Source organism: Malaclemys terrapin, chromosome 1 (assembly GCF_027887155.1).
Source record: "Malaclemys terrapin pileata isolate rMalTer1 chromosome 1, rMalTer1.hap1, whole genome shotgun sequence".
In the NCBI taxonomy this organism is placed as follows: domain Eukaryota; kingdom Metazoa; phylum Chordata; order Testudines; family Emydidae; genus Malaclemys; species Malaclemys terrapin.
Window position 1 is genome coordinate 354,495,320 of NC_071505.1, and position 12,575 is coordinate 354,507,894.

General features: G+C 46.3%; 1 protein-coding gene across 1 annotated transcript; it reads left to right on the top strand.

Annotated features, from left to right (window-relative positions):
- Positions 1-5,429: 5,429 nt before the first annotated feature.
- LOC128848854 (olfactory receptor 52R1-like) lies at positions 5,430-8,962 on the top strand. The gene is made up of 2 exons (XM_054049122.1): positions 5,430-6,403; positions 8,827-8,962. Exons 1-2 carry the CDS (start codon positions 5,430-5,432, stop codon positions 8,960-8,962), a joined length of 1,110 nt encoding a protein of 369 aa, XP_053905097.1.
- The last annotated feature ends 3,613 nt before the right edge of the window (positions 8,963-12,575 follow it).

Here is a 12,575-nt window from a genome sequence, read left to right on the forward strand (position 1 = left end):
ATTGTAGATGCTGCTTAACATTCTCCTTGGCAGCTAATGGACTGGAGACTATTTCATCACTTCATGTGACATGAGTACCTGATACTGCTTCTTTCCAAATACAGAAAAAAAACTATTTTTGCAACACATCTACGTTTTCTGCAACATTAACAAAATTCCTTTCTCCCTCTAGGAATTTTTTTTCCATATGTATATATTACTTTTTTCCCACATAATTGCTGCCTTCACTTTGCCACTGAACCAGGTTTTTAGCAAAGTTCTCCACTTCCTTGACTGTGGAATCATGACTTTTTAGCTATCCAACAAACTCGCGATTTTCATTCCCATTTTCCTGTCTAATATTTTCCCCCCAATCAGTTTTGCTGATAAATTTCCTCAGCTTTGGGGGATTAGCCTTTTTGACTGACATCTGTAGATAGCTATTAATGTTTGGGAACTATTCTATGCTTGTCCATTTGAATGTAATCAGTTCCATTCTTTTATTTTGTTCTCCTCTGTCATATGTCCCGTTCTTTGTCTCTTCTCTAAATGAAACAGTCCCAGACTTTTCAATCTGCATATGGTAGTCTTCCCCATTCTCAGAGCCTGTCTCGGAAATCCCCTTTCTATCTGCTTTATCTGTTAGAGACTGGGTGACAAAAACTGAGCACATATCCAGAGCAGGTTATTCTCCATCCCTTTCCTTAGGCATCTGAACATTGTCTTTGTTTTGGCCACTACTGCAAATAAGCGGGTGTTTCTGTGGAGCTGCTATCAATGACTGCACAAAATTTTCCCTGAGCTGTGTTCTAGTTGGGATGTTTTTCCCTGGCACATGTCTTAGCAAAGGTTTGGGTTTTTTTCCACTCTCAGATTTTCAGTAACTAGGTGAATGGGAAACTCCCTATAGCATGGATTCTCTAGCCTGGTTTTCATTGCATTAAGGCTATGTGTACACTGGGAGATATTTTTGCCAAAAGTTTGGTCAATGACCAAAAAGCCTTTAAAGAAAATCATTGTTGCACATTAACACTGTCTTTCTCTTTTGGCATAGCACATCCTCATATGGGGCAGTTGCAGAGACACTGAGAGCAATGCACTGTGGGTAGCTATTCGACAGTTCAGCTCACCATCTTGTGCCAAAAGGTGTTGTGGGAAGGTGGAGTGGATCACAGCTCATCATGGGTTCAGGCTCAATGTTCCATGATGCGTTGTTTTCTATCCCAGCATTCCATGTTTTCCCATCTCCAGTTCGCGGCACTTCTCTGCTAGCTGTCAGTAACACATCACAAATGGCAGTGAAATCAATCTTGAAGTTGTGAAAGCAACGGGAGTCACAGTTCCCTGACATGCTGTCCAACAAGGATAGCAGCAGTATTAGGTTGCTTTTGAAATGTATGGAACAGCTGAACACAGTGGAAAGCAGCACTGAGTGGTGGGATCGCATCGTTGTGCAGGTCTGGGATGATGAGCAGTGGCTGCAGATCTTTTGGATGAGGAAAACCACCTTCCTGGAATTGTGTGCTGAGCTCGCCCAACCCTGCAGCACAAGGACACCCAAATGAGAACTGCCCTCTTGGTGGAGAAGTACTTGGCGATCGCAGTGTGGAAGCTGGCGACTCCAGGCTGCTACCAGTCGGTCACAAATCAGTTTGCAGTCAGGAAATCAACCTTTGGGGATATGTGATATTGTGGATGGCTTTGCAGAAATTGGTTTTCCTAACTGTGGAGGGATGATAGTTGGCATGTATATCAATCGGAAGGGGTACTTCTCCATGGTGTTACAGGTGCTTGTGGATCACTGTGGGCATTTAATTGAAATCAGTGCAGGGTGGTCCAGAGAATTGCATGATGCACGAATCTTTAGGAACACCAGCCTTTACATAAAGTTGCAAATGAGGACTTTCTTTTCAGACCAGAAGATCCCCGTAGGGATGTCGAAATGCCTGGTGATCCTGGGAGACCCGGCATACACCTTAATGCCAGGGCTTATGAAGCCATACATGGGAAACCTGGATAGCAGTAAGGAGTGTTTCAACAATTCACTGAGTAGGTGCAGGAGGACTGTAGAATGTGCATTTGGCAGATTAAAGGCATGTTGGTGAGGCCCTTATGACAGGTTAGACCTCAATGAGGAAAATAGTCCCATGGTCGTAGCCTTGTGTCGCACATTGCATGATATTTGTGCAGGAAAGGGCAAAAAGTTTGCTCAGAGGTGGACGGCTGAGACAGAACACTTGGCTGCTGATTTTGGGCAGCCACATACCAAGGCTATTAGAGGGGCACAACAGAGGTCAATTCGAATCAGGGAGGCTTTGAAGCAACACATTGAAGATGATAACCAGTAATGTTTGTTGCTATGCTTGGGACTGTAATGCATAATGAAGTCCAGTTTTGTTCAAGCCCAGGATTCAATGTAAGGAAATAATAAAACTGCTTGCTTGTTTACTGCTGCCATCTGCTTCATAACTTACATGGAAACAAATATTGAGTGCTTATTATTCAAATAACTTTGCATTTATTGCCAAAAAACCACAACACCTTGCATACACACACAGACAAGCTCACATTCTTGAGAGGGGAAGGTACCAGGGGAGGGCTGACTTTTATTGCTGGGCGTCAATCTAGCTGTCATTTGAAAAGGTGTCTGCAGGGATGGAGTGAATGGTAAAGCACGAAGTACCAGAAATTGGAAGGAAGTGTATGGGTGGAGTCTGGGGAGGGCATGGGAAAGAACTCTGAATGTGCTGAAGGGGCAGGCAGACATGCACCTGCTCAGTCTGGAGGGTTACGAAGGACTGCAGCATGTTGGTTTGCTGCTCCAAAACTTTTATCAGCCTCTCTGTTATGCCCCTAGTGCATGCCTCATTTCCTTTTCTTTCCTGCTTGTCATATTCCACTTTCTGCATTCCATCTTTTCTGCATCTGAGTGCTGAAGTACCTCCCAGAACATATCTTCCTTGCTCTGTCTTGGGCTCTTTCTTATCTGGTGGAGACACTCAGCTGGGGTGAACGGGGTGCCTCCTTTCAAAGAAATATCTGGTGAAGCACAAGTAAGAATAAACAGAAGCATCATTGTTAAGTACACGTACAGCATTGAAACGCTACATTAAAATACACTGCTGGTAACACACCAATCACTTTCTGGCTGACCCTTGTCAAGCACACATGCCAGCGAACACCACAAGCATCGTGAGTGTACCCAGGAGTAGGGGACATTGTGCATGGGAGAAAAGCAATGTTTAAGGGGTCATGGGGCACTTCTCAGGGGGCAATATTCTAAAGTTCCCTACCTTGTTCCTCAGATGGGGGTCATTGTAGCAGATATTTCTCTCACGAGGGTAAGCAAGGAAGCAAGTGTGCATCTACTACACACTTGTGGCTTCCTCCCCCATCCCTATGCTGCTCGCCTGTGTGCCACTTTGGTCCTTGCCCAAGTAATTGCAGAATGGCACAGGAAAGTGTCCCTCAATGGGGGAAGGAACAAAGCAGCTCTGCCAAGAAACCTCCGGCACAGGATTGTGGAGTACCTGCAGGAAAGTTTCCTGGAGATCTCTCTGAAGGATTCCTGTGACATCTCGGTGAGCATCAACACCCTCTTCCACCATACTGCCTAGCTGCACGGGAATATACCAAGTGCACAGAAATACAGCCAGACTTGTAATTTCTCTGCCCTCAACCCATCTCCATACTTCACAAAGCAAAATCACTTACCAGGGGTCTCCTCTCCTGCTTCTTGTTCACCTGATTTTGTGACTGCTGAGACTGGCTGGACACCTCTGGAATGGAGAACACCTCCTCACTGGAAAGAGTCCAACAGAGGGCAACAAAAATGATTAGGGGGCTGGAGCACATGACTTATGAGGAGAGGTTGAGGGAACTGGGATTGTTTAGTATGCAGAAGAGAAGAATGAGGGGGGATTTGATAGCTGCCTGAAAGGGGGTTCCAAAAAGGATGGCCCTAAACTGTTCTCAGTAGTACCAGATGACAGAACAAGGAGTAGTGATCTCAAGTTGCAGTAGGGGAGGTTTAGGTTGGATATTAGGAAAAACGTTTTCACTAGAACGGTGGTGAAGCACTGGAATGGGTTACCTAGAGAGGTGGTGGAATCTCCTTCCTTAGAGGTTTTTAAGGCCCGGCTTGACAAAGCCCTGGCTGGGATGATTTAGTTGGGAATTGGTCCTGCTTTGAGCAGGGAGTTGGACTAGATGACCTCCTGAGGTCCCTTCTAACCCTGATATTCTATCATTCTATGATTCTATGATGTGAACTCTCGACGCCAAGCAAAAAGGAAGAGGAATTTCAAAATTCCCGGGACTTTAAAAGGGCACGTCTTGGCAAAGGTTTGGGTATTTTCCACTCTCAGATTTTCAGTAACTAGGTGAATAGGAAACTCCCTACAGCATGGATTCTCTAGCCTGGTTTTCATTGCATCAAGGATAGCATCCGACTCCTTATAAAAACAGCAGGTCTGGGGCAACAGAGGAACCATTTGCCTCCCTTGCCTTCCGGTACACATGCCTCAGCTCCTTCACCTTTGCTCTGCAATGCAGTGTGTTCCTATCATAGCCCTTTTCCCACAAGCTGCATGAAATCTGCCTGTGCGTATCGAAATTCCAACAACTGGAGCACAGCTGGGACTGCACCACCTCCTCTTCCCAAATAATGAGTAGATCCAGCAGCTCTGAAGTGGTCCAAGTGGGAGGGCAATTGCTGCATGGATTCACCGTGGTTATCTGGGAACATGTGATGTGAGCTCTCTACGCCAAGCAAACAAGAAGAGGAATTTCAATATTCACGGGACTTTACAAGGGGGCATGGGTGGAAGGTGTTTGCCTGGATACAGGGTAGCAGAATTGAAACTACTAACCAGAATGGTCAGGTTGGGAATTGTGGGATGCCTTCCGGAGGCCTATTACTGTGATAAAATCAAGTACAAATGTCTATATTGGCACTTGGGCGACAAAATTTTTGATTAAAAAGCCTTACAACTTTTGTCAAGGTGGTTTTATAATCTCACTGAAACTGAGGAGTTCCGTCATCGGAAGTTGCTTTGCAGAGTATACACCTCCACTGTTTAACTGTCTTTAAAAGCTGTCTTTTGGCTAAAAAACTTTGCAGTGTAGACAAGGCATAAGGAACAATGATGGATCAATTTCTTGCTGGTTCCTATTAAGGTTTTCCACAGCACAATGTGTAGGAATTATTGAGGAAAGGAGCACCATAAAATATGGAATTGACATTAGTAGGGTGGGTTCTTCATAATTCATTTATCTGAGTAGTGAAAATGTCATTTTCAGTGTGTGAAGAGCAAACACTCTGCTTCACCCATGAAAACAGCCTCCAGTAGTGCATGTAGTGTCTCATATTAACTTTGTCTCTCCACCAGGCATTTGTACTGTGACCATCACCCTAGGCACATACAGGAAGTCAGGGGAAAGTACGGTATATGCAGGAGACAACATTGTGCCTCAGCTTTGGACACCATCTCCCCTACTCCATGTCAGATTCCAACACAACCGACTTCACCAACCCCTCCACCTTCATCCTGCTGGGCATTCCTGGCCTGGAGGGAGCTCATGTCTGGATCTCCATCCCCTTCTTCACCATGTACACCATAGCCATTTTGGGGAACTTCACCATCCTTTTCATTGTGAAAATGGACCCGAGCCTCCATGGGCCCATGTACTATTTCCTCTGTATGCTGGCCATCACCGACCTGGTCCTGTGTACGTCCATCATGCCCAAGACTTTGAGCATCTTCTGGTTCAATTCCAGGGAGATTGATTTTAGTGCCTGCCTCATCCAGATGTACTTCATTCACTGCTTCTCAACGATGGAGTCTGGAATCTTTCTGGCCATGGCTTTTGATCGTTATGTGGCCATCTGTGATCCCCTGAGACATTCCACCATCCTGACAAACCCTGTGGTAGCCAAGATCGGCCTAGCTGTGGTGCTGCGTGGCGGCATGCTTGTACTTCCCCATCCCTTCCTGGCGAGGCAATGGCCATATTGCAGAACCAACATCATCCCACACACATACTGTGAGCACATAGCTGTGGTGAAACTGGCCTGCGCAGACATCCGTATCAGTAGTTACTACAGCCTCTCTGTGGCATTCTTGGTGACTGGTGTAGATGTGTTTTTTATTGCCATGTCCTATACCCAGATCCTCAGTGCCATCTTCTGCCTCCCCACAAAGAACGCCCGGCTCAAAACTTTTGGGACCTGCAGCTCCCATCTCTGTGTCATCTTAACCTTTTACATCCCAGGTCTCTTCTCCTTCATCTCGCACCGGTTTGGCCACAACGTGCCCCTGTATTTCCACGTTCTCATTGCCAACATGTACCTCCTGGTGCCCCCCATGCTAAACCCCATCATCTACGGGGTGAGGACCAAACAGATCCGGGACAGGCTGCTCCAGAGCTGGCTGGTGACATGGTGCAGGGCCCTCTTCCCTGAATCACGGACTGAACAGTCAAAGAGACATTCAACCCTTTCTTAGCCTTACTGTGCTGTGTAATAGTGATAAACTGGGGAATCGGACTATGCACAACTCATTAACTCATAGAGTTGCCACAGTTCTAATTACTGATAACTGGACACCTGACACCCCCTTGCCCTGCCTCTTCCCTCAAGGCCTTTCCCCCTTCTGTGCCATTTCCCCCAACACCCCACCCCTGTTGATCACTCATCCCCTCCCACCATCACTCGCTGGATCATCTCCATCTTCCACCCCCACCAACTGGATTCCCTCTGCTCCAGGGCTGAGACCGCAGCTCCTGTGGCCTGACAAGCAGCCTGCAGTGAGTGCCGTGAGGACACAGCACTGGGGCAGACAGGCAAACCAGGAGTGCACACGGAAGCCGTATAAAAGCAGCTGAAGCTTGGGATCAGGTTCTGTGGCAGGCGGGTGAGATTGTGCATCATACAACTTGTGGTCTCTAAAGCTCATCTACAAAGTCCTGAGGGCAGAGACCATTGCGTGGTTTATTTCTTTAGCTTTCAGCTCCCTTTTTCTCCTCTGGGCTGGGAGTCTGTAGCAGGCAGGGTCCCTGGAATGGGGATGGGCTGGGAGCCCTTTGTCTTGCACCAGGCCTTGGGGACAGGGCAAGGGATCAGCTTTGGAGCTAGGAGGATAGCTGATAGAGACAGAAGGATAAGCCCCTGTGTTAGCTGGAAAGGCGGGATGCTGGGCAGAGGGTAGGATGGCTTCGGTAGCTCACAGGGAGGGATATAAATGGCACCACTTCCATTAGCCGGCTATTTACACACATACAAGGCACCGTATCCTAGGTGACCAGATGATAAGTTCAAAATATCGGGACCGCCGTGGGGGGTGGGGGTGAGGGGGAGACGCCTTTTCAATTGTTACACTCACCACATCCGGGTCTTTGGCGGCATTCTGGCCGCAGGTCCTTCAGTCACTGATGGTCTTCAGCAGCATTTTGGCAGTGGGTAATAAATCTTCCCGCCAAACAAAGAAGTACCCGCCACCAAAACGCCACAGAAGACTGTCAGTGACTGAAGGACCCACCGCCAAAATGCCGCCGAAGACCCGGACATGCCAGGTGAATATAACAATTAAAAAGGCATTCCCCCTGCCTTTCACCGCTGAGTCTGACATACGCTCTGCATAACACTTTTGATCACTACATAGAGGAGCACCCATGGAAAAAATGAGCCGTTGCTTAGCCCCTATTGGCAGCCAAGCTCCCCTCCCTCCCTTCAGCACCTCTCTCTCACCGGTGGCCCTGGGGATCAAATCCTCCCACTCTCTCCCTGTGCCTTCCACTCACCACAGATCAGCTATTCTGCAGCACGCAGGAGGTGCTGGGAGGAGCAGAGACGGGGCATGCTTGATGGAGGGGGCAGAAAGATGCAGGCAAGAGATGGGGCAGGGGTGCGGTCTGGGAGAAATGTTACCTGGTGTTGTCAGAACCCCCAACAGGGGCAACTTAATTATTTCACTCCAGGAGGTGTAAGGAATAAATCAACAGGAACTCAGCGATTCTGTCTGATCAAGGAGTAGTGCAAGTAAGCGTGCTCTTGTCTCACACTGCAGTTTATTAGATTTAAGCACACACAAGCATAAGCAACAGGTATAGAGCATCCCAGATATTGCCCTAACACCTGGAACCATATTGAGTAACTAAAAGCAGGTTTGCAGTGGCCAGTTGCTCATTCACCGAGGAGAAAGGATGTCAGGAAAAAGGTCTCTCAAGATGGCTTCATAGAACTGCTCCGAAGTGCACTCTATTAGCCAATCTTTTATAACTAACTTCTACAAAACACATAGGTCATAATGACCCTGTTGGGTCACTTTTCTAACTTTCAGTAAACTTTTAATATCAGAGGGGTTTAGACTCAAGGTTTTCCAAGCACCAAGGTTTTCAATCTCAGTTGTTTAATTGTTTGTCTCTTCCTCCCATTCTGATTAGCTGAAACTGCCAGCTAGAGATGACCTTGCTTCTGAAAGCCTGTCTCCAAATTAACCCTTAACTATGTGGTGTTCTGTTTCATTAATTCAGGGTGGCTGAATGCACATAATATGCTTACAATTAGCTTGAGCACATTCTGAGGTATACACACCCCTCAAATCCAGGGCAAGAGAAGGGGTGGAGTGGGGGCAGGGCCTGGGGTGGAGCAGGGGTGGGAAGAGGCGGGGCAAGGTTGGGGGCTTGGAGTTAAAGTTGGAGTGGGGGCAGGGCTTGGCATGGAGTTGGGATCAAGCACCCCCCGGATAGAGAGGAACTCAACTAATGAGCTGCTCAGAGCCTTTACTTAGCCTTCAATTCTGGTGGGATTCTCCAACGAGGTGTCCCCCACCCCATCTCCCCAGCAGGCCTGATCGGCCTCAGACCCTGCCTCCTGGATGGAGCCTTGCAGGTCGGGAATGTGTGTGTGCACGTGAATGTGTGCATGTGCATCCATGTGTCTTTTTGTGCACATGGATCTGTGTGTGGTGTGTACATAGGGTGACCATATGTCCCGATTTTATAGGGACAGTCCTGATTTGGGGGCTTTTTCTTATATAGGTACCTATTACCCCCCACCCCCATCCCGATTTTTCACACTTGCTATCTGGTCATCCTATGTGCACATAGGGGTATGTGCAGCTGAATGCGTGTTTGTCTGCGTGCCCATGGGACTCTGTGTGTTTGCACATGCAGCCATGTGTGTGCACCTCCAGAATATCCTATAGCCCAGTGGTTTAGCATCCTCACCTGGAATGTGGGAGACCCAGATTCAAATCCCTGCTCCACTGAAGATTTATTTGTACAAAGTGGAACAGCTCCAGCTTGACAGTCTGAGCGCCCCACCCAGAATAGCCATTTGCTGGGTACTCAGGGCACTCATGTGGGACGTGGGAGACCTGTGTATAACACCCTGCTCCAAATCAGGTAGAGCAGAGATTTTGGATCTGGGTCTCCCACGTGTCTCTCGGGTCTCTCACCTGAAAGCTCTGACCTGTCCTAGGCACCTCACTCCAGGAGAGGGTGCACAGCTGACAATCCCACATGGAAATAGCCACCTCTCTCCAGCCCCTCAGCCAAGCTCCTAGGGACCTAAATCAGTGGGACTTAGCTGCTTAAGGAGCCAGTATGGGGTTTGGAGACCAAAATGGCTTCACTGGAGGAGCTAAGGGAGACAGAGAGATACATTGATGAGACTTCCCAGGACACAGTAGAATGGTCCCACGTCCAGTCTGACAGCCTCTGTGCTGTTGAGGAGGATGAAAGTCTAAGGGAATGAGAACATCCAACTGGAGCAGAGGGAAACGATCCCATAGTTCAGACTCTTCTTCAAGATGAAGTTGTGTTCTCCTCTTGCACTGAGGATACCTCTGTGGGAAGAATGGGCTCCACCTAAACCAAAATGGAACCAGATTCCTGTTTAATATAAACAAGGTCATAGGGTAGTTGATAAATGAAGGGCTGGGGGAAAACTGACGGGTGCGGAGGAGCATGTGGTTCAGACTGAGACATCCCTAGGAGAGGATCTATTAATGGAGATTTTCTATGTCCTGGTAAGGAGGAGAGGATGGAAGGTGATAAAATATGGGTAGGAGCTGATGAGAAACAGTCAAATGAAAAAGAGTCCCATTCAGTTACATTATGAAATGGCAGACAGTTAAAAAGTAATATTTTAAAGTGATTATAGCTAAATGCCAGAAGTCTAAATCATAAGATGAGTGAACTAGAGTGCCTCATATGAAATGAGGATATTGATATAAAAGGCATCACAGAAACTTGGTGGAATGTGGATAATCAATGGGACACAGTAATACCAGCATATAAAATATATCGGAAGGGCAGAACAAGTTGTGCTGGAGCGGAAATGGCACTATATGTGAAAGGAAGTGTAGATTCAAATGAAGTAAAAATCTTAAATGAACCAAACTGTACCATAGCATCTCTATGGATAGTAATTCCATGCTCTAATAATAATATTGCAGTAGGGATATACTACTGACCACCTGACCAGGGAACTATGCCCATATTGACTGGGTACATGTCACCTCAGCACAGAATGCAGAGATAAAGTTTCTTGACACTTTAAATGATGGCATCTTGGAGCAGCTAGTCCTGGAGCCCACCAGAGGAGAGGCAGTTTTTGATTTAGTCCTAAGTGAAGCACAGGATCTGGTCCAAGAGTTGAATATAGCTGGAGCACGTGGTAATAGTGACCATAATATAATGAAATTTAACATCCCTGTGGCTGGTAAAACACCACAGCAGCTCAACGCAGTAGCATTTAATTTCCAAAAAGGGGGACTACAAATGAGGAGGTTAGTTAAACAGAAATTAAAAGGTACAGCGCCAAAAGTGAAATCCCTGCAAGCTGCATGGGAAGTTTTTAAAGACACCATAATAGAGACTCAAACTAAATGTATCCCCCAAATTAAAAAAACACAGTAAGAGAACCAAAAAAGTGCCACCGTGGCTAAACAACAAAGTAAGAGAAGCAGTGAGAGGCAAAAGGCATCCTTTAAACAGTGGAAGTTAAATCCTAGTGAGGAAAATAGAAAGGAGCATAAACTCTAGCAAGTGAAGTGTAAAAATATAATTACACAGGCCAAAAAATAGAATTTGAAGAACAGCTAGCCAAAGACTCAAAAAGTAACAGCGAAAATGTTGCCAGGAGGAGTTGTTATGCTTATAAGAAGCAAATGGGATTGTTTTCAGAGTAAAAGGCAATATGCCACGTTTACTGAAGATACAACAATTAGCATATGCATTCAATCATACCACACACACACTCAGACATACATTAAGAAGAAAATCCTTGAAAAAGTGTAGGCCAATTCCTAGAGGCAGGGCCGGCTCCAGGGTTTTTGCCGCCCCAAGTGACGCAAAAAAAAAAAAAAGCCGCGATCGCGATCTGCGGTGGCAATTCGGCGGGAGATCCTTCGCTCCGAGCGGGAGTGAGGGACCGTCCACCGAATTGCTGCCGAATAGCTGGACGTGCCGCCCCTCTCCTGAGTGGCTGCCCCAAGCACTTGCTTGGCAAGCTGGTGCCTGGAGCCGGCCCCGCCTAGAGGGAGAAAGGGAACTTGCTAATGTCACAGAAAAGGTAGACGTGTTCTAGAAACATTTTTGTACTGCATTTGGAAAGAAAACATTCAAGAAATAGTTTTGTTCTGCATTCCAAAAGAAGCAATATCAGGTACTCATGTCACATGTGATGATGAAATACTTTCTAGCCCATTAGCAGTCAAGGAGGATATTAAACAGCATCAACAGGAGAACCTTAGAGTTACGAACACCAGAGTTACGAACTGACCACATCTCATTGGAACCAGAACTACACAATCAGGCAGCAGCAGCAGCCGAACCAAAAAAAAAAAGTGAATACAGAACAGTTCTGTGTTAAACATAAAGTATTTTTTTAAAAGGGAAAATTTAAAAATAGATTGTACAAATTAGGAAACAATGGAAAAGCTGGAATGGGATTAGTTTAAAAAAAAGTCTAGGAACATAATTAATGCCAATCAACAACATGGTTTATGGAAAACAGGTCTTGTCAAATAAAATTGATTACAGCCTTTAATGAGAGTACACGTTTGGCTGAACAAGGGAACGATGGAGATGTAATAGATTTTGATTTCTCGGAGGCATTTGATTTAGTAGGGGAAAACATTCAGATAAAAAAGGAACACTATAAAATATCAGTAGAGCACACATAAAATGGACTAAAAACTGACTGACATATCTAAGAAAGCCATTGTCAATGGGCCATTGTCAGTAAACGGGGCTGTTCCTAGTTGGATTCTGCAGGGATCAGTTCTAGGTCTGATGCTTTTCAATATTTTCATCAATTATCTGGAAGGAAATAGAAAATCACTTCAGATAAAATATGTGGATGGCCCAAAGATTGGCAGAGTGGTTACAATGAGGAGGCGAGGGCAGGCATACCAATTGGTCTTGAGCGTTTGGTGAGCTGGGCCCATGAAAACAAAATGCAAAGTTATTCTCTTGGAACAGGAAATCCAGGCCCGACCCACAGACTAGAGCCTGTATTATGGAATGCAGGGACCCTGAAAAGGATTTAGGGGTCACTGTGGGCAACCAACTCATTGTGAGCTCCCAGT

Coding starts and splice junctions, on each gene's coding strand:
- LOC128848854 (XM_054049122.1), top strand. CDS start 5,430: ATGCAGGAGACAACATTGTGCCTCAGCTTTGGACACCATCTCCCCTAC. Junction 6,404..8,826: donor ATCCGGGACAGGCTGCTCCA/GAGCTGGCTGGT, acceptor CTCCCCAGCAGG/CCTGATCGGCCTCAGACCCT.